This window comes from Leptopilina boulardi, unplaced genomic scaffold, assembly GCF_019393585.1.
Source record: "Leptopilina boulardi isolate dan_hultmark-lab unplaced genomic scaffold, ZJU_Lbou_2.1 LbouV2_266, whole genome shotgun sequence".
NCBI classification, from domain to species: domain Eukaryota; kingdom Metazoa; phylum Arthropoda; class Insecta; order Hymenoptera; family Figitidae; genus Leptopilina; species Leptopilina boulardi.
Genome location: NW_026137825.1, coordinates 1008367 through 1031227, shown reverse-complemented (window position 1 = coordinate 1031227; position 22861 = coordinate 1008367). Strand labels below are relative to the sequence as shown.

The window sequence follows — 22861 nt, the reverse complement described above, 5'->3', positions numbered from 1 at the left end:
TTAGATAAAATTCTTTTTATTGAAAATAGTACAAAACACTAATATATATAGTCACATATTTAGAAGTAAAATAATAATCACAATAGTAATAACTAATTTTAAACTTTTTATCTAAATAAAAAAAAATTTATGTTTTTTCTTAATTTACACTCTCTTTCTCGTAACGAGATATAAAACTTAAAATTTTGTCATAAAGTAAACTATGGGCATCTTTACCCCAAACAAAGTCCAAATGATTAAAATCCTTTAAAGGAACACGAATTCTTGCTATTGGATTTTTTATTTCACTGTAAGCTCTGTCAACGTCCTGCAAAATTTTATTTTTAAAAATTAAAATTGATTATTAAAAAAAAAAAAATTGTTACGAACCTTTACGTTTGCCAGCCAATCATTGTATGTGTAATAAAAAATAGTTTTCGTTGTAATTAAACTCAAATCATATTGCGGAGGTGTGAATTGTTTATATATTTTTAAGTTCTCAACAATTCCATGATCAAATTGTCTGAAGTAATCTGAAAAAAAAAATTTGCACTCTACTTTGCGTGTACTTGAAATTATTTATAATAAATTATGCTAATTTTTAAAAAATACAAAAACTATTGTAATTTATATTGCATTGCTGTAGATAAAATGAAATAAATAGAAAAATTTTAATTTAAAAAAAAAAATCTTAATTATTCCTTAATTGACCAATTTTCTAGTTGTTTTCACTAATTTATTTAAATGAGTAAAAAATTTTCATTTACTGTTATTAATAAGTTGACCGTAATGCATCAATTGAAAAATTGATGCGCCCGCTGGTGTATGGCCTAATAGTATAGGTAATTCTGTCTATTAAAAAACAAATCGAATTAACGAAAAATTTTTTTAAAAAATGATTAAAAATAAAAAAAAGAAAGGGAAATTAGTATTTTTTTACAATTATACCATGTTCATTTGACTCTGACTAAAACCAGCAAACATAAACAAAAAATTACTGCAAAATGATTGTAAAGCAGAATCAGTTCCACATAATTTTGATGTAAATTTTTTATAAAATTCTGATGACAATGTAACTTCATAGTGTCCAAAGAATTCCATTACTTTCTAAAAATTATTAATCGTCCATTATTTGAAAAAAATAGTATATTATGTGGCAAGCACGTAAAGTAGTACTTTTTAGGTGAGGATGTAATTTTCAGTACGAGCTGTCGTTAGTGCGACGTAGGTGAGACGAAGGCGAGCTGTAGGTGAGATGAAGACGAGCCGAAGGCGAGTCGAGTCGAGCCGAAAGCGAGCCGAGTCGAACCGAAGTCGCACAGACAGCGAGTATTGAAATCATCCGAACCTAAAAATTACTACGTGCGAGCCACATACGGTATTTTTTTCGCCATTGTTATGAAAAAGTGAAACAATTTTAAAGAAAAAAAATAATAAAAATTGATAAATAAAATAAAAGCAAAAAAAAAAATTATGCAAAAATTAACAACTGCCTAAAAAAGACTTTATAGGGCAGTTTACTGCCTAAAAAAGACTTTATACGGCAGTTTGCTGCCTAAAAAAGTCTTTTTTAGGCAGTTGGCCCAAACTGCCTTAAAAAGTGCTACTTTATCTGCCCAAAACAGGCACAAAAAAGACACTTTTTCATGTCAATGGCGAAAAAAATAAATTTTTGAACAAATTATTTTTAAATCAACAAAAAAAAAAAAAAATTATGAATCAAACCTGTATTTTTTTAACGATTAGAGAAAGAAATCGAAATGGTGGACTAATCATATGTCTACAATAAGCGACTGGAGCAAGAGCGTGCATTGATTTAATTTTATTATTATATTCAGGTAATGTTGATGCCATTACAAAAAAACTCGTTGTACCCTGACTGTGTCCAATGTAGGTAATTTTTTTATGTCCTGTTTTTTCTAAAATCAAATCAATCATTGCTGGTAGATCGTATCTTCCAATTTCATGCCAACTAAAAAAAAAAAAAAAAATTAGAAAATTAAATTTTATAATGTCTAACCAAAAAAAAAAATAATTTCTAACAAAAAAAAAATAATTATTATCAATAATTTTAAAAATAATAAGTTACTAATTTATTATTTTTTGAAATTAATTTTTTTGTCCAACAATTTTTAAATTGCATTTTGTTTTTTCTATACCTAAAACTCCAAAATTTTTTTGTAGTTACGGGATATTTGTTATGATTACGACCAAATGTATTTCCTCTTGCATTTCCTATCCAAACGTCGTAACCCTCGTCAGATAGAATATAAGCTTAAAAAAAGAAAGCAATTAGTTAATTTCAAAAATTTTAATATTCAAAGGGGATCGAATTAAGTATGAGACGCCCCTGACGATCACGTGACATGACGTAGTAACGCCACTCTCCACGATACGACGCCGGTTGCAAAATAGGTTAGTTTTCAGTCTTAATTCCTGCGTTGTTGTGTTTTGTGTAATTTAAAAATTTATCAACTATTGTCATTAGGAAAATTATATTTTAACATCAACTGTAAGTAGATCTATTATAATAATTATTATTATTATTAGTATAAATTGTTTATCTCTTCCTTTTAGAATCAATAATGAAATACTAAACCTTAAGTGGTAGCAGATTGCATTTTGAAAACAAAATTCATCGAAAACATTTTCAAGCAATAAAAATTTAAAAAAAAAATCGACACAAAACTCTATGAGTGTATCCTCCAGATGATGACCGCTAGGTTCCATTCCTAGCGAAAATTTAACTCTTAAGCGTTGCGTTACTCGAACGTAATATTTAAATTTTTATTATTATTATTTCTAATTTTTGAAAACAAATTAAAAAATGATTTACCTAATGCTCGACCTGGACCAGATATAATCCAATCCGTGGAACTCATTAAAAGTCCATGCATCAGGAATACCGCCGGTTTTCCTTTGGGATCCGAATTATTTTTTGGTCCAGTTATTCGATGCATTTCTAAAATATATTCGTCCATTGTCACTACTTTATGCGTCTCCACATTGTAGTTATATTTTTTTATTAACTCTGTCTATGATTAAACAATATTTATATATTAATTTTTTTTTGTCCTCGCTTAGAAATAATAATTAAATTATTATAATTGATAATTAATTTAATATAATAATAATAAAAATATAAATTAACAAAAAAAAATTTATTCTTACAATTGATAAATAAGCGTCGGGATTATATTTCTTCATTGCTTTGGCAATTGCTTCTAAATCAATTCCATCTAAATAATCGGGAGAATTGAATTTTATTCCATCAACGTTAATGATATATAAAAAAATTAAAAATACAAATTTTCTATCAATTTTTAACATTTTTTCCCAAAAAATTTAAGTTTCAAGTTTCACAATCAAATTATACTTTTGAAATTACACTGTGTCAATGTACGTTGTGATTTCCTTTTATTATAAATGACAAATTAATTAATCCGACAAGATGTTATACTCATATGTCTGTTTATAATCCGTGGAAACAATGATGACTTCATTTTTATCGCAAAAAGAAATGAAAAAAAGTTACAGAGAAAATAAAAGGAGCGGGAGAAATCCGGACCTTTATCTTGATGACTTGCTTCCTTTTGTTTATATTTTCTTCTTGTTCAAATATTTCAATTAAATTTTGTTTTCTTGAAAATAAATTCCTTTATATTTATAATGTTTTATAAACATTATTTTCATATTAAAAAATAAATACAATTTTAATTGGCAATTAAAGAAAAAAAAAAAATTTCAACTTTGTTACGAAAAAATGAGACAAATCTGAAGAGATGTTCATTTAATTTATCATTAATTTAGATAATTATCGATAGAAAATGATTGATAAATTTTTCCAACAGGTGTTAAAGATATATATCTTATTGCATTATCGATAAAAAAAAATTAAATTAATTGTTATAAATATATAATGTAAATATTAAATTACAATCTTAATTGCTAATTAATATGTTAATATTGTATATGTAACATTAATTTATTAAATAAAATAAGTGAAAATAATTTTCTAATTAAATATAAATTATTAAGTACTAGTATATTGACAAATAAATTAATAATCTAATTCACTGATTGATGCTAATTTCAGTACAAAATAATTAATACCTAATTAATAATTAATTGAATATTTACAATTAACTAAGGATTATATTATTATTTAATCATTTCATTAGATAATTATTTATTTGTTTAATTATTATATAAATAAATTTTCGAAGTCAATATAATTTATAATTTGACAGAATTGAAATATTTGTAAATTTAGTTCCCTTTTACCTTTTAGGCCTTGACTTCAGTCTTAAAGAATTTATAGAAAGGGGAGCGTAGTCAGAAAGAGGGGAGACGGATTATTCATATGTCAATAGTCATGTTACAATGGATTTATTGTAAATAATATACAAATCGATCAGGTGGAATAAAAAATCACAGTTAATTATCATTGTCAAAAGATTTTCATCAATCATAAATCTACATATATATTGAAAAAGAAATATAATTCATTGAAACGCACTAGATCTTAATGGTCAAAGTATTTTTCTTTATCTAAATGGGAATTATTTTATAAATTGACATTGTAATACTTTTGCTAGTTTTTTTTTATATAAAAAAAAAATATATATATATATATATATATATTAATTAAATTAATTAGATTCACTTAATTAATTAATTATTTTTATCATTAAGATTCAGTTCCTGTATTTCAATTCCAAAGTTAGGGAGATTTATTTCTAAACATAATTGTGGGATTAAAGAAAATTGAATTAATTATATTCACTTAATTCATTAATTATTTTTATCATTAAGATTCAGTAACTGTATTTTAATTCCAAAGTTAGGGAGATTTATTTCTAAACATAATTGGAGGATTAAAGAAAATTAAATTAATTATATTCACTTCATTAATTAATTATTTTTATCATTAAGATTCAGTTCCTGTATTTTAATTCCAAAGTTAGGGAGATTTATTTCTAAACATAATTGGAGGATTAAAGAAAATTAAATTAATTATATTCACTTCATTAATTAATTATTTTTATCATTAAGATTCAGTTCCTGTATTTTAATTCCAAAGTTAGGGAGATTTATTTCTAAACATAATTGGGGGATTAAAGAAAATTAAATTAATTAATTAATTATTTTTATCATTAAGATTCAGTTCCTATATTTTAATTCCAAAGTTAGGAAGATTTAATTCTAAACATAATTAAGGGATTAAAGAAAATTAAATTAATTATATTCACTTCATTAATTAATTATTTTTATCATTAAGATTCAGTAACTGTATTTTAATTCCAAAGTTAGGGAGATTTATTTCTAAACATAATTGGAGGATTAAAGAAAATTAAATTAATTATATTCACTTCATTAATTAATTATTTTTATCATTAAGATTCAGTTCCTGTATTTTAATTCCAAAGTTAGGGAGATTTATTTCTAAACATAATTGGGGGATTAAGGAAAATTAAATTAATTATATTCACTTAATTAATTAATTATTTTTATCATTAAGATTCAGTTCCTGTATTTTAATTCCAAAGTTAGGGAGATTTATTTCTAAACATAATTGGGGGATTAAGGAAAATTAAATTAATTATATTCACTTAATTAATTAATTATTTTTATCATTAAGATTTAGTTCCTGTATTTTAATTCCAAAGTTAGGGAGATTTATTTATAAACATAATTGGGGGGATTAAAGAAAATTAAATTAATTATATTCACTTAATTAATTATTTTTATCATTAAGATTCAGTTCCTGTATTTTAATTCCAAAGTTAGGGAGATTTATTTCTAAACATAATTGGGGGATTAAAGAAAATTAAATTAATTATATTCACTTAATTAATTATTTTTATCATTAAGATTCAGTTCCTGTATTTTAATTCCAAAGTTAGGGAGATTTATTTCTAAACATAATTGGGGGATTAAAGAAAAAGTTATCTAAAATTTAGACCAAAAAGACAAATACCGAAATCAGTCTGGAATGTCTGTGACATGAGTCACAGTTCAATGGAATTAATTAGAAATTTTATTGCTTTCATATCCCATTAGGAAATAAGAAAGAAAGTTAATTCATAGAAATAAAAAAAATTCCATTACTTTTAAATACCTATCATCAAATTTGACCTCTGATAAATCAATACATAAACATAATTTTATTTGTTTGGATTCGTCGTTGCCAAGTCACCATTAAACAAATCGGCTAACAAAATTTCTATCCAGAATGGAATTTGTAGCGAAAGTGTTTGTATAATCGGGAAATAATAAGACGATTTCCCGAAAACATTTTTCCCGAAGCAAAATATTGGTTCTAAAGGAATTAATTTTCACATACAGATAATGAAGCTAAAAATTAGTTTCCTGCTTTTCATCGTTGTTGCCGATTTGGAAATTAGTCAAAAGAATTATGTGACAAGATCAGAAATAATTCAAAAGAAACATGATAGTGAATGGTCAGAAACAGTGGTTGGAAAAATAAAAAAAGATCCCAGAATTTATCAGATTATGCTGATAACAAATTATGAAAATTTTGAGCATTGTAAAATAATTAAAGATCTACAAAAAAGTCTACCGACTCTATATTTCAATGATTTTTATTCAAAACAAGAAATCCATTATTTTGAAAAATGGAATTCATTGTCTAATTCAAGGGATACTACTTTGTTCATTGTTCTCGAATCACCAGGAAAAAATAATACACAATGGACAGAGGATATGATGGAATTTGTTAAAGAATTATCAACTGTTCGTATTCGACCAAAATGTCTTATTCTTCGTTTTTTAAATACAAATGAAACATCAAATTATGAAGAATTAATGGCAAAATTATGGCGAAATTTATTTTTGGACGTCGCTATTTTGGATGTTAATAATGAAAATCTCACGATTCATCAGCTAAATCCATTTGTTCCGTACAAATCAAAACCATTTTTCAAAAGGACTGTATTGTTTCCTGATAAACTTCGAAATCTTCATCGATATCCATTAAATATTGCATACCTAAATCGGGCACCTTATGTAAATTTACAACGTAATTCGACAAATCATCCTGTTAATATTTCGGGTCCAGATGCTGAAGCTGGAAAAATTTTTGCCGAATTGCTAAATTTCCAACAAGTTTTTGTACCAAGTCGTGATGAAGAATTTGGTCATTTTTATTGTAATGTAAGTCAATTATCAGGTTTTGTTTTGGCACTTGTACAAAATAGAATTCAATACATTGGTGTGACAACTATATCAGCAAGAAATATTTGCCCAAGAGATGTATTTGAGGAAGCTAGTTTTGAACTTGATCACATTGTTGCAATTGTTCCTACATTAAAGACAAAAAATTTGTCAATTATTGTTGGTAATACATTTTACTATTCAATTGTGTTGACTGTACTAATTACAATAACCGGTTGGATAATTATGAAATTATTTAAATTTGATGAAAGAATTTGGAATTGGATTGCGGTTATTCAAATTTTATTTAGTATGTCATTGGAACATCAACCGTGGGAATTGAAGGAAAGAATAATTTTTCTCTCATTTTTATTGGTGAATTTTTATTATTCCTGCAATATGATGGCATCGTTGACTGATTTTAATTTTCGTGACGAAAAAGAAAAGGAAATAAATACAATGAGGGATTTAGTAGAAAGTGGTCTTCAATTAAGTTCTGAATTAAATATATTAAATTTATTTCCCTTTGTGGTACATGAGAATGGTGTTAAGGAATGGGTGAAAAATAGTCGTGAAACCACATTAGAAGAATGCGTTGATTATCTTTTGGATCATAAGAATGTAACATGTGTTATGAAATTGTCATTAGCCGAATGGTTCGCTGGATTTTATAGAAAACGAAATCTCGTGAAATTTGTTCCCGAGTATATTATGTCTGTGGGTAGTGGATTTATTTCGGAACCTGGATCTCCATATGTTGAGAAATATCAAGAAATTTATAGAAAATTAAAGGAATATGCATTATTGGGAAGATGGCAAATGCAGAATTTACCGAATGCAACTAGATATCATCAATTGGGTATTACATCGGAAGATAAAGGAGATGATGATGAACAGGAATGGAAGATACAATCCCTATTGATAGGATTATTAATTGTTGGTTATTTGATAGCATTTCTTTCATTTCTTGTTGAACTAGGCTATGGTTTTTGGAGGAAGTGGCAAAGAAGGTATAATTAATATATAATTTTAGTGATTTGTCAATTCTTCCTAAAGAAGTAAAGCAATAATTTTAACATTGCAATTTTTTGGTTTCAATCCACTGTTGTATTTAGATAATTTCGATTCTAAATTCTGCTTTAAATTTTTGATTCCATTTTGATTGTTTGATAAAAATCAAATTCTTCTTTTGCCTAATTTAATATAAAATTTATAATTATTGTTCCTAATTGTTATGCTTTAAATGATGACAAATATTTTAATTATATTTTCAGAATTATAGTTATTTGAAGTTAAAGGAAAGAAGACGAGCATCTAAGGTGACGTTTTTTCGCTTTTGTTAGATTTATTTACTAAAAACAAAACTGCAAATCCACTTAGGCGATTTTTAAGAAAATTAAATTCTTCATTAATTAAATTGTTATTAGGTCTGTTAATTTCGGTTTCAGGTCGCTTTTCGGTCATTAATTGTGTAGAATTAATTAATAAATTAATTATTAATTAATTAGTGAATAAATTAATAAATTATTTTTTAATTAATTAGTGAATTAATTACTCATTATAATATTAATTAATCAGTTAATAATAATGAATAATTCATTAATTATCTAATTGCTCTCCTACTGATACATAATTTAATTAATTAATAATAATAAATAATTAATATTAATAACAAATTATTCTATATAGGATCTTGCATGAAAATAAAAAACAATGTTTTTCCTAATAAGTAAGAAAAAATCCCTAATTAATTTTTTTACTTTACTGCACATATGCAACCGGACTTACACAGAAGGATACATATAATTTTGTAGGGGCAAATATTGTACAATCACTTTATTTAATTTTATCCTCTATTAGATATTAATTATTAATTAATTAATTAAATAATAATATTGTAATAATAACGTCAATTATTATAAATTTGTGAAATATCTCTAATTTTATTTGAAACATAATTTTGTTTCTTTAACATTAAAATAGAGACGGAAAAAATATTACAAATAAAAGGATAGGAGATAAAAAAAATTATTAAATAGAAAGAAGAATAAAAATTCAGTCTATTTTCAAATAAATGTATATATATATATAAAATAAATTACAATATACTGATATATTTATTTTCATCTTTTTAATGCGTCTTCTTTGTAGCGTGTCAGAAGACTTAAAATTTTATCATAAAGCAAAGTATTTGCATCTTTTCCCCAAAGGAAATCCAAATGATTAAATTCATCTAATGGGACACGAAATTTTCCAATTGGATTGCCTAATTTACTGTATAGCTTTTGAACGTCCTAAAAAAAAAATTTATTTTGACATTATATGCAAAAAAAAAAAAATTTCCTAATCTAAAATTGCTTTTTTAACAAAAATAAATAAATTAATAAAAAAAAATAAAGAAAATAAATTAATTTTTGCAAAATAATTATACATACATTTGTATGTGTTAGCCAATCATTGACACTGTAATGAAGTGATACAGGTGTTTTTATTCGGCCTAAATCATAATCCGGAGGAGAAAATTTGCCATATGTTCGATAATTTTGGAAAAATCCATGATCATACTGTCGAAAGTAATCTGTAATTTGAGAAAATAATATTTTATTTTTATCTTTGCAACCAAAAAAAAAAAAATTATTATTTACAAATTTTTTTGTCAAATTTAATTATTGTTGAGTTATTATATTTATATTTTAAACAATTGTTCCACTTGGAAAGATTCCCTGGAAAGTGCCCCCTGGAGGTTCTATCAGAATTCCGCCGGAACTTCTAACGTAATTCCGTCGGAATTCCATCGGAGTTCCAAAAAATTTCCGATGCGATTCCGACGGATTTTCGACGAAATTAGGACTCTAAAAATGTTGAAAAAATAAATCGGAATTCCGTCGGAATCCCATCGGAAATTCTTTGGAACTCCGATGGAATTCCGACGGAATTACGTTGGAAGTTCCGGCGGAATTCTGATAGAAAAGTGCCCCCTGGAGGTTCTATCAGAATTCCACCGGAACTTTCAACGTAATTCCATCGGAGTTCCAAAGAATTTCCGATTGGATTCCGAAGGAATTCCGACGGAATTAGGACTCTAAAAATTTTGAAAAAAATTAATCGGAATTCCGTCGGAATCCCATCGGAAATTCTTTGGTACTCCGATGTAATTCCGACGGAATTACGTTGGAATTCCATCGGAGTTCCAAAGAATTTCCGATGGGATTCCGACGGAATTAGGACTCTAAAAAGGTTGATAAAAATTAATCGGAATTCCGTCGGAATCCCATAGGAAATTCTTTGGAACTCCGATAGAATTCCGACGGAATTACGTTGGAACTTCCGGCGGAATTCTGATAGAATCTCCTGAGGTCACTTTCCAGGGAATCTTTCCAAGTGGGGTTAGTTAATTTAATTTACTTAATATAAATTAATTATTATTAATTGTTACCTATTAATTACTTATTTGAAACTCATTAACAAATTATTATGAATTAAAAATAATTAATTAATTATTATGTATGAATATTAAAGAATTATTAATTAATTAAAGATTAATATTAAAAAAACTTTTTTTTACCATTGTTCATAAGTTGTGAATAATGAACAGCTTGTCTAACAGACGCACCAGCTGGCACATGTCCCAAAATTATGGGAAGCATTGTCTAAATTAGAAAATTTCAATTAATTTTAATTAAATTATTTGCAATCATAAAAATGGCAATTGTGGAATTATTATAATGAAATTAATAAAAAAAATTAATATAAAGCAGAAATAATAATTACTATTAATTAAATAATTACCATGTTTAATTGATTTGGACTGAATCCAGTAATCAAAAATAATAAATTACTGCACAATGGCTGAAGAATTGAATTCTCGTCACAAACCTTAGATGTAAATTTATCATAAAATGATTGCGTTAAACGAAGTTCATTGATACCAAAGAATTTAGTTAATGCCTAAAAAAAAAAATTAGTAGAAAATATATTTAGCATTTTAAATAAATCAAAAAAAAAAAAATACTAATAATAAAATTTTAAATAATACTATTTAATTATTTTTTCTTATTTATTCATAGATAATTCATTAATAAATTATTTAATTAAAAATTAATTAAATAAAATAATTTCTTTATTCATTTCGTTCAAAATTAATTAAAAAAAAGAAAATTAACCCACCGTAAAAGATGTCCTAAATTTTGACATAAGTTTTAGAAGGGGACTTTTCATGTGTTTGCAAAATGCAACAGGTGCAAGTGCATGCATTGATACAATTTTCTCAGCATATTCCGGTAATTCTGCTGCCATTGCAAAAAATATTGTTGTCCCTTGACTATGTCCAATGTAGGAAATTTTTTTAAGACCAGTATTTGAAAGAATTTTATCAATCATTGCCGGTAAATCTCTCAAACCAATCTCGTGCCAACTGTTAAATGAAAAAGAAGAAAAAAAATTTTTTTTTTAAATTTTTTAAATAATATTGTCACGTCAAAATAATGTTTATAACAATATTTTTCTTTCACAATATTAAAAAAAAAAAAAAAAATTGTTGCAATAAAAATATATTAATTAATAGAAATTATTTGTTGCTATGGCAACATTTATTATAGCAACGGTTACCATGGCAACGCTTGCCTTGACAACAATTGCTATGGTAATAGTTCCTATAGCAACCGTTGTCATGGTAATCGTTACTATAATAACTTCTACCTTAGCAACGGTTGCCATGGTAATAGTTACTATAGCAACGGTTACCATGGCAACGGTTGCTATGGTAACCGTTACTATAATAACTTCTACCTTAGCAACGGTTGCTATGGTAACAGTTCCTATAGCAACCGTTGTCAGGGTAAGCGTTGCCATGGTAACCGTTACTATAATAACTTCTACCTTAGCAACGGTTGCCATGGTAATAGTTACTATGGCAACGGTTACCATGGCAACGGTTGCTATGGTAACAGTTCCTATAGCAACCGTTGTCAGGGTAAGCGTTGCCATGGTAACCGTTACTATAATAACTTCTACCTTAGCAACGGTTGCCATGGTAATAGTTACTATAGCAACGGTTACCATGGCAACGGTTGCTATGGTAACCGTTACTATAATAACTTCTACCTTAGCAACGGTTGCTATGGTAACAGTTCCTATAGCAACCGTTGTCAGGGTAAGCGTTGCCATGGTAACCGTTACTATAATAACTTCTACCTTAGCAACGGTTGCTATGGTAACAGTTTCTATAGCAACCGTTGCCATGGTAACCGTTACTATAATAACTTCTACCTTAGCAACGGTTGCCATGGTAATTGTTACTATAGCAACGGTTGCTATGGTAACAGTTCCTATAGCAACCGTTGCTATGACAATAATTTCTATGAAAAACCGTTGGAATAATTTTAAAAAATAGATTAAAATTAATTTTCATTGACCTAAATTGCCAGTAAGCATTGTCAACCACAGACGAACTCATATGCTTTCGTGAGTAAGTGTTTCCTCTTACGTTTCCCATCCAAACGTCGTATCCAGCATCCGCTAATATATAACCTATAAAAAAAATTATTTACTTACAGTAATTACTTTTTTTTTTGAAAATATTTTTTTTACTAATTTGTTACGTTATAATAAATTAAAAAAAACAAAATAAGAATTAAATAAATAATAAATAGATAGTGAAATAATAAGAACAAATAATAATTATTATAATAAATAAAAATTGCAATAAATAAAAATTATAAAAAATAAAAATTGCAATAAATAAAAATTATAAAAAATAAAAATTGCAATAAATAAAAATTATAAAAAATAAAAATTGCAATAAATAAAAATTATAAAAAATAAAAATTGCAATAAATAAAAATTATAAAAAATAAAAATTGCAATAAATAAAAATTATAAAAAATAAAAATTACAATAAATAAAAATTATAAAAAATAAAAATTATAATAAAAAAAATATATATAAATAAAAATTTATTATATTAAATAACTGATTCATCCTAACCGAGAGCATTTTCCGGACCCAAAATTATCCAATCAGATGAACTCATAACAATTCCATGCATCAATAATATTGCTGGTTTTCCTTTTGGATCAGGATTAATTTTTGGTCCAGTTATCCTATGCATTTCCAAAATATATTCATCGTAAGTTGCAACTGGATGCGATTCGGCATTATAGCCATATTTCTCAATTAATTCAACCTATAAATAAAAAAAATAATAATAATTTTCTCTTACCCTTTTTTCTTGCAAAAAACATTTATTTAAATAAAATTAATATTTATTATTCAAAACAAAAATTGTTTTAAAAAAAATTTAATAAATAAATTTAAAAAAAAAATTTTTTTTTTTTTAAATAAATGAAATTTAATTATAAAAATACAAATTAATCTTACAGTGGAGAGATAAGCGTCTTCACTTGGATTTTTCATAGCATCGGCGAATGAATTCTCGTCAATGTCATTGAAAAATGAAAAATTTTCTATTTCCGGTAACACTGATGCCCCCGTCATAATGACGAGGATGAGAACGCCGGTAACCGGAAATAGTTTACCGTGTCTCAACATTGTTGAAAAAAAAAAAAAAAAATGAAATGAAATAAAAAAAAAAAAATTATACTAAGTGTAACAAACAATTGTCAATTAAATTTATACTCCTTGTTAAATGATTGTCATCAAACAATATTTCATCTAATCTGAAAATATTTTTGATTTCTAATCTTTCAACCTTATTTTATCATCATGACTGATAAGGGGCTCGGCATAATGTTAATTTTATAATTTTTATTCCATTTATTATATTATTATCATCAATTGATAAATTCGAAACATCAATAATTACATGAAATTAAAAATAATTATAATTCCTTGTAATCCATTTTAATTAACAATTAAATATATTCTGCGGACTTTAATCATAAATTATTATTATTATTTTATTTAATAATTAATAATTTTGTTATATTATAATTATTATTATATCATAATATATTATTTTTATTATTATTATTATTATTATTATTATTATTATTATTATTAAATTGTATTATTCGAATTAATTTATTGCAATTTAAATAAGAAAAAATATGAAAAAAATAATTGTTAAAATTTTCCAAATTTATATCGTACAGTCAATTAAATTATAACTATTTCAATTTTGAATTTTCTTTTTTTCAAACAAATTATTTTTATTTTGTAAAATTGAATTAAAATCTAAATTGAAAAAAAAAATTTTTTTGCTTGGAAATTAATTGCAACTTTCACTTAACAAATTTTTTATGAATTTTATGTAACATTAAATTGTTAGGAAATCGGGAGATATTGTAATTAAAAGAGTATAATTACACATGAACAAATTCCCTTATGTATACACCTATAAATATATTTCAAAAAAAAATTAATCATCAGATATAAAGGATTTGTTGCATCCAGATTAATATAGATCCGGATCAAGAATGACATTTTGGGATCTTTGAAATGTTAACGTGAAGGTTAAAACAGATGCGCATTTGATAATTTTTTTTTTTATCGTATCCAACAATTTATAAAAAATTTTAATGTAGGAACAAGTACAATTATTACAGAAATATGTGTTTTATTCTAAAAATAGAAATTCAATATAAAAAATTGTAAATTAAATTAAAATTTAATTAACGAATAGTTTTTTTTTCATATTTAAATTATTTAGATTTTAATAAATGAAATTCAAATCAATTAAATTTAAATTAAATTTAAATTAAATTAATTAAAATTTAATAAAATTTTAATGAAATTAATTAAAATTTAAAAAATTTTAATTACATGAAATTAAATTAAAATTTAATGAAATTTAAATTAAATTCGATTAAAATTTAATGAAATTTAATTTAGATTAAATTATACTAAAATTTAATAAAATTTAATGAAATTTAAATTAAATTCGATTAAAATTTAATAAAATTTAATTTAGATTAAATTATACTAAAATTTATTAAAATTTAATTTAGATTAAAATATACTAAAATTTAATAAAATTTAATGAAATTTAAATTAAATTAATTAAAATTTAATAAAATTTTAATGAAATTAATTAAAATTTAAAAAATTTCAATTACATGAAATTAAATTAAAATTTAATGAAATTTAAATTAAATTAGATTAAAATTTAATAAAATTTAATGAAATTTAAATTAAATTCGATTAAAATTTAATGAAATTTAATTTAGATTAAATTATACTAAAATTTAATAAAATTTAATGAAATTTAATTTATATTAAATTATACTAAAATTTAATAAAATTTAATGAAATTTAAATTAAATTCGATTAAAATTTAATGAAATTTAAATTAAATTCGATTAAAATTTAATAAAATTTAATTTAGATTAAATTATACTAAAATTTAATAAAATTTAATGAAATTTAAATTAAATTCGATTAAAATTTAATGAAATTTAAATTATATTCGATTAAAATTTAATGAAATTTAATTTAGATTAAATTATGTTAAAATTTAATAAAATTTAATGAAATTTAAATTAAATTCGATTAAAATTTAATAAAATTTAATGAAATTTAATTTAGATTAAATTATATCAAAATTTAATAAAATTTAATTTAAATGAAATTAAATTTTATGTTAATGAATAAAAATTTATTCTATACTAAAACAAAAGCCGGCGAGTTCCTTGACCTATATAATAAAATAGATTGTTAATTTTCTCATTTCGTTTTTCTTAGTGAAAATTTGTCAGATTTGAATCACATATTATATATTGTAACATAGATCTATAGTGATTTGATAAAAATTGATGTTTACAAAAATTATCTCTTTAAAACTGACGAAACACTAATCCATTCAGAATTCTTTGATTTGTAATTAAATCCAATATATATAGTTGATAATAAAAATTATTATGACATCGATTTTTGTTTCGATAAAAATAAAAAAAAAAAAGAAAAAACAATCTTAAGAGCTATTAATTTTATCTCTATATAATATTATTGGAAAGAACTGAGAAATTTAGGTATTTCGAAAACAGATAATAACATCAGGTAAACAATAGTGCGCGCTGGGGTGATTCTATCAAAATTCCTTTTCAATGTTTCCGCATCTTTCTTATTGGCAAAAAATCGATTTTTATCAAAAAAAAGAAAAAGATAACAATGACAAATTTTTTTTCATATTTAAAGCTTCTAGAATTTTTTTAATTTAACAAATTTAAAAAAATACAGAAGACATTGATATGATAATGAATTTATATATTTATATTTTTAAGTCCATTTAGAATTTATTTTTAAAAATTTTTTCTTTGGTAAAAATAAAAAAAATTTTCCGTGAAACAAAATATTTGTTTTAAAAAAAAGAGAAAAAATAATTGAGAAAATTCTATTATCTCAATTGACTAGATTGAAAAGTATTATTATTTTTCTATGTAAAAAAAATGGTAACTTTTTACTATCCCTAAAAAAAATGCTTTGAACTTTTTTGGTTTTTCAATACTTTGGTATTATAATAAAAATTGTTTTTTTTTTCTATTCATAACTTCGAAGTAATCGAACAACTGGTTCGAAAATCATTTGCGGCGCAGTTCTTCCCCAAATGAAATCATAGTGATTGAAATTATTCATTGGTATCATATGATTGAGAATAACATTGCTTAATCCATTTCGAAGTAGTTCCACGTCCTGAAAATAAAATTTTATTATTATTAGAAAATTTTTTTTCTTTAAAAACATTTTTTTAAATTATTTTTTAATTTTTTTAAATTAAAAAACAATTTTAATTCTTTTTTTAAATATTAATTGAATTTTTTAAAATTTTCTATTTTGTTTATTAATTTTCTTTATGTATTTAAAATTTTCTCAAATTCTTACTGAAGGCATTGCAAGCCAATCATTTGCACTGCTAAATAAAGCAACTGGAGTCGTCACATTTTCCAAAGAATACTTTGGAGGAAAAGGAGATCCATAAACTTTCATATTAAGTTGAGTGTTTCCATAATCAAATTGTCTAAAATGTCCTAAACAGGAAATGTAAAATTTAAAAATTTGTTAATTTGTTCACAAAACTATTTTTGAGTAAAAAAAATATTAAAAAAAAATATATTAAATATTAATTTTATTTATTTAATTAAATTAATAAATATATATTTTTTTGACTTTTTTAAATATTTTTTTTTACTCAAAAATATTTTTTAATACAAAATTAACAAATTTTTAAATTTTGTCATTTCCTGTTTAATTAATTAAACAAATATTTCATGAATTAATTTATTTAATTAATATTTATTTATTTAAAATTTAAACCTGGATGAATGAATCCTTGTCCAAAATGAATAAAACATTTCCATGATGCTCCAGCTGGTACGTGACCAATAATGACAGTCAAATTCTCCTAAAGTGGAATAATTATTTTTTTTTTATTTCAAAAAAAATAAATTCTCTTAATCAATAAATTTTTAAAGTTAATTAAAAATGTAAATTAATTATTTTAATATTTAGAAAATTCAAAATTTTTTATCCATATTAAAATTTAAATAAAGTATAAACAATTTTACCATATTTAATTCGCCTCGACTGAAACCCGCGACTAAAAATAACAAATTGCTGCAAATAAATTGTGTTGGTGCTTTACTATCGCAAACTAAATTGGACACGAACTTTCCCCAAGCGGAACGAGATTTAAATTCTGGATAACCGAAATTTTCACCAACCCACTAGAAAAATTATAAAAATTTGTTTAGAACAAAAATAGTTTTTTTCAAATATACAATTTCCGAGTGTCAAAGTACGAGGTATATATAAATAAAAATTTTTAATAATAATAAAAAATGATTAATCTGAATTTTTTTTTTCTTATCAAAATGTACATATATAGAGCGATAATAATTTTGCAAGTGTTTATTTGAAATAAGAAATCAAGGACGACGAGCGTTCTCCATGTATGACTTCCGAATTTAGACTTTCAATTACGACACACGATCACTTTTACCCAAGTTCTCTCCTATTGCGATTTAGAATTAAAAAAATTCACTGGGTGAATTTAATTACAATAAAAATTATTCGACTTTTTATATGTAAAAAGCAGAATTTGTCTTTTCAATTTTTCTATTAACAATTTTTTTAAAAAATATTTTAACGAAAAAAAAAACAGAAAAAAACTCTTTACAAAAAAAAGAGGTTAACAACATAGGTTGGTCTGTTCATTGAGTAGCAGTCAGGGTTGGGTCACTGATGCGCCAAATATTGTATACTCTGTTCATTGGCTGGTAACATTACCGGAAATATAACCAACCAATAAAAAGCGATTTTCGACCCAACCTTGTTTACTGTTTGAAATTTGTATATTTATTATTAATAATAATAAAAAATAGTCTAATAGAATTTTCTTTTTCTACTCAACAATTTCGGTAGAAAAAAAAATTACAAGAATGCAATTTCAAAATCGATTCTCACCAACCTAACAATTATTTACCAACATTATGTCTTTTTAAGTGTCTCTCTTTCATAACCTATAAAAAAAATATTCAAATCAAGTAATAAAATAAAAAAAAAATTTTTTTTTTTTTAAATATTTCTAATCATAAAAAAGTTAAAAAATGAAACTAGTTTACAGTGAATGAAAGACGAGGAAGGAAAAAAAAAATTGTCACAAATGATGAGGGTAACTATCAATGCACTTGTCGAGAAAAAAAAATTGCTTATCTCCCGTTGATTGTGTACATATATATTTATTGGCAATAGCTCTCGATTATTTGACACTTGGAATTGGTTGACGTCGCGACCTACCACACCAAAGTATGTCAGCTTAGTTAGTTTTCTAACCGGACCGCGTAGATTGCCGGTGAAGGCTGCGGGCGCAAGGCCGACAGTTAAAATGACCCTCGAATTATACTCGGGTCTTTCAGAAGCCATCACCCAAAATTGGGTCGTTCCTTGTGAATGTCCCACGAAGAAAATTTTCTCATTTCCTGTACGCGCCAAAATATAATCAATCATTGCCGGTAAATCCTCCATTCCAAGTTGATGAAAACTAAAAATTTTTTTTCTCTCTTTTGTTATGCATATTTACTTCATTCTCTGCTCTTTTTATATATAATAACACAAAAGAAAAATCATTGAAATTATTTAAATTTTTGAAAAATTGTCATTGACAATTTTTTTTTATATCACCTGAAGTCCCAGAAATAACGATCGTTCGGTGTCATGAATGTATGATTTCTCGAGTAAATATTCCCTCGATTATTTCCTAGCCATACGTCAAATCCTGCGTCAGCGAGAAAAAATCCTTTAACAAAAAAAAAATTAATTATTTTTTTTTTTTGCATTTAAGAATTATTAATTAAAATTTTTCATAGTGATTATAATTATAATAATCATCTGTTATAATAAATAATAATTTATATAGTAATAATAATTCATTTATAATAATGAATATTTCATAATTAATAATAATAGTGGTAGTCTCGTAGTTTAGCAAAATGAATTCCTACTTGTGAATTAACCTTAATGATTAATACACTTGCGCAACAACTTCACACCGGTTTGGCGGAATTTTTAAAACGTCGTGACACTTCTATAATAATTTTATTAGTTCATGGCGTGAGATTAGTGTCGTATTGGATTCATTGGCTGAAAGCAAGTGTTTCATACTAGATCATGAATAATAATTGGGGAAAATACACAAGGGAACGGGGAAAAATCACATGTGTTATTTATAAATTTTAATTAATCTCCAAATTTTTAATAGGGGGTAACTTTTAATTTTCTTTCACAAATTTTGATTTTTAATATAAGGAAGTATTTACACCTCTGTCAGAGAATGATTTTAGTTTGATAGTTGATACATCAAATAAAAATTGATCACTCTAAAAATTACAAACATAACCTAAAATTTTTTTTTTAGTAAAATCATTTCTCGTAAAATTTTACGTATGCAATTTTTAAAAAATACATTTTTGGCCAAAAAATGACATAATTTTATCTGATTAAAAGTAAAATAATTTTTGTTATTTAAAACTAAATTTTAAAAATTTAAATTATTATTTTGCTTTTTGTAAAAAGTTGTAATGGGAATTTGTCTTTTCAATTTATCATTTGTATAATTCCCTCGATTATTTCCTAGCTATACGTCAAATCCTGCGTTAGGGAGAAAAAATCCTTTAACAAAAAAAAAATAATTATTTTCTTTGCATTTAAGAATTATTAATTAAAATTTTTCATAGTGATTATAATTATAATAATCATCTGTAATAATAAATAATAATTTATATAGTAATAATAATTTATTTATAATAATGAATATTTCATAATTAATTAATAATAATAGTGGCAATCTCGTAGTTTGGAAAAATGAATTCCTACTTGTGAATTAACCTTAATGATTAATACACTTGCGCAACAACTTCACACCGGTTTGGCGGAATTTTGAAAAGTCGTGACACTTCTATAATAATTTTATTAGTTCATGGCGTGAGATTAGTGTCATATTGGATTCAGTGGCTGATAGCAAGTGTTTCATACTAGATCATGAATAAATTGGGAAAAATACACAAGGGAACAGGGAAAAATCTTAAAATGGTGTTATTTATAAATTTTAATTAATCTCCAAATTTTTAATAGGGGGTAACTTTTAATTTTTTTCACAAATTTTGATTTTTAATATAACGAAGTATTTACACTAAATTGATCACTCTGAAAATTACAAACATAACCTAAAATTTTTTTTTAGCAAAATCACTTCTCTCGTAAAATTTTATGTATGCAATTTTTTAAAAATACATTTTTGGCCAAAAAATGACATAATTTTATGTGATTGAAAGTAAAATAATTTTTGTTATTTAAAATTAAATGTAAAAAATTTAAATTATTATTTTGCTTTTTGTAAAAAGTTGTAATGACAATTTGTCTTTTCAATTTATCATTTGTATAATTATTTTAACAAAAAAAAACAGAGGAGAGAAAAAACTATTTTATTAGATTTAGTAAAGTGAAAATCATTTTGAAATTTAACCTTCCAATTGCTAAAAAAAGATGATTCCTTACCGAAGGTCATCAATGAGTTGTTTTCTAAGGGATTGCGCATGAGATCATTAACAAATGCCGTTCAAAAGTGACCGCAAAACGTCGCTTAAGAAGCATGCGGTTAATCAATTCCATGTGCACCATACAATAAACATTCTCTTTTCTAAATTTCAATTTGCCAAAGATTACCAAAAAAAACTACATCTAAAACTTTAATTTTTAATTAAAACAATTTTTTAAAAAATGCAAATTATAAAATTAGCTAAGAATTGTAAAATAAGAAACAAAAAATTTCAATAAAAAAAAAATTAAGTAAGAAACTGTTTGCATGAGAGATTTTTTTTTCTTTTCTTTTTTTTTTTTGGTTCATAATGAACTGTATTTACAGTTTACACAATTTTTGTTGCAAAGAAGGTAATTAATTGTAATAACCGATTATTAATTAAAAACTATCTTTGAATCGCTATTATAGCTGAACTGGCATTTATGATATTGCTTAATGTACCATTCCGGCTTTGGCGAGAGTTTGAAAATTTATTGAGTTCTTTACAAAACATATATTATAAAATCCTTTAAAAAGACTTATACATGAACGAACACTGAAATTTTTATAAACAGTATAAATTGTACGCACGTGAGGGGATCGAATTTAGTTTTTTTTTTTTTTATTTTTCTCTTTTGTCGATTGAAAGTAGAACGCTCTCCTCTAAGACCACAATTTCAATTTTTATTTAAGTTTTTCTTCACTCACTATGACTCTCCTCTGTATATATACTAAATCAATCTTCGCACTTTTCCTTTCTCTATTCGATTGCAAAAAAGGAATTGTTTTTATATTGTGTCCCATCTCTGCGAAAGGAGATCTTTCGTTCATAAAATTTTAAATTTTTTTCTTTTATAAAAATACGGTTTTTTTAATTAACATTTTTTGCTATTTTTTAAGTAATTAATTTTTTTAATTAATTATTAATTAAAAATTTTGTCCTCTGGAAAATTTTTTATTTTTTTTCCCCCAAAAAGTTATATTTATATTTAATAAAAAAAACGGTTTTTAGTTACATTTTTTTGAAAAGCAGGAAAAATTCAATTTCGTGCAATTTTTTTTTTTTAAACTCACCTAGTGATTTTCCCGGACCCATTAAAACCCAATCTGCAGAACTTCCGGCCAAACCATGTTGCAGAAGAACTGGTTTTTTTAATTGACGTCTGTTTTTATTGAATCGACTATTTGGAATTCGATGAAGCTCCAAAATGTATCCATCTCTCGTCACAATATTATGAATCTCCAGAGGATATCCGTATTTCCTTATGAGATCTGGCTAAAAGAATTTTTTTCATTTATTCTCCTTCTTTTTCTTTATCAAAAAAAAAAAAACAAATTTAAAAAAAAAATTTTTTTAAATATTGGTACATTTCAATTAAAGGCAACTTAATTAATAAAAAATTTTTAATTTAAAAAATCAAAAATTAAAAAACGATTTAATAATTTAAAAAGAAATTAATTTTTTTTCAAAATGAAAAAATAAACTCACAGTTTTGAGTTCAACATCAGGATGTATCTCGAAATTTGTACAGCCAAATTGTAGATAAAAGCTAAATGAGAGAAAAAGAAGAAGAACTTGAAAAAAAAATTTCATTTTGTTTTATTTTTCTTTTTTAAGAAAAAAATAGAAAATTTGGAAAATCGTTCCCGCACGCGACCCTTATATTAACACGTCGA

At 24.3% G+C, this 22861-nt stretch overlaps 2 protein-coding genes across 2 annotated transcripts; both read right to left on the bottom strand.

The window, feature by feature from the left end:
• Window positions 1-22849, bottom strand: LOC127281236 (uncharacterized). The gene is made up of 24 exons (XM_051304852.1): window positions 22674-22849; window positions 22259-22460; window positions 19291-19405; window positions 18907-19150; window positions 17676-17834; window positions 17425-17512; window positions 16993-17138; window positions 16662-16803; window positions 14482-14509; window positions 13534-13696; window positions 13141-13339; window positions 12570-12684; window positions 11323-11569; window positions 10945-11103; window positions 10721-10805; window positions 9591-9733; window positions 3151-3312; window positions 2816-3014; window positions 2139-2253; window positions 1705-1951; window positions 928-1086; window positions 747-831; window positions 370-512; window positions 1-307 (listed from the first exon to the last, which is right to left on the bottom strand). The coding sequence occupies exons 1-24, from the start codon at window positions 22776-22778 to the stop codon at window positions 140-142; spliced, it is 3618 nt and encodes a 1205-aa protein (XP_051160809.1). The 5' UTR covers window positions 22779-22849; the 3' UTR covers window positions 1-139.
• On the bottom strand, window positions 9192-13769 carry LOC127281351 (lipase 3-like). The gene is made up of 8 exons (XM_051305033.1): window positions 13534-13769; window positions 13141-13339; window positions 12570-12684; window positions 11323-11569; window positions 10945-11103; window positions 10721-10805; window positions 9591-9733; window positions 9192-9449 (listed from the first exon to the last, which is right to left on the bottom strand). Exons 1-8 carry the CDS (start codon window positions 13702-13704, stop codon window positions 9279-9281), a joined length of 1290 nt encoding a protein of 429 aa, XP_051160990.1. The 5' UTR covers window positions 13705-13769; the 3' UTR covers window positions 9192-9278.
• Window positions 22850-22861: the final 12 nt, after the last annotated feature.

Bases quoted from the DNA above. Each gene is read 5' to 3' on its own strand.
- LOC127281351 (XM_051305033.1), bottom strand. From the start codon at position 13,704: ATGTTGAGACACGGTAAACTATTTCCGGTTACCGGCGTTCTCATCCTC. The intron at 11,570-12,569 runs GTCAATGAAAAT...TTCATTTAACAG, and splicing joins AATGCTTACTGGCAATTTAG to TTGGCACGAGATTGGTTTGA. The intron at 11,104-11,322 runs GTGGGTTAATTT...TTTTTTTTTTAG, and splicing joins AATTTAGGACATCTTTTACG to GCATTAACTAAATTCTTTGG.
- LOC127281236 (XM_051304852.1), bottom strand. From the start codon at position 22,778: ATGAAATTTTTTTTTCAAGTTCTTCTTCTTTTTCTCTCATTTAGCTTT. The intron at 3,313-9,590 runs GTATGTATAATT...ATTTTTTGGGAA, and splicing joins ATTGGCTAACACATACAAAT to AAAATGTTAAAAATTGATAG. The intron at 3,015-3,150 runs GTAAGAATAAAT...GTTTAATCATAG, and splicing joins CCGACGCTTATTTATCAATT to ACAGAGTTAATAAAAAAATA.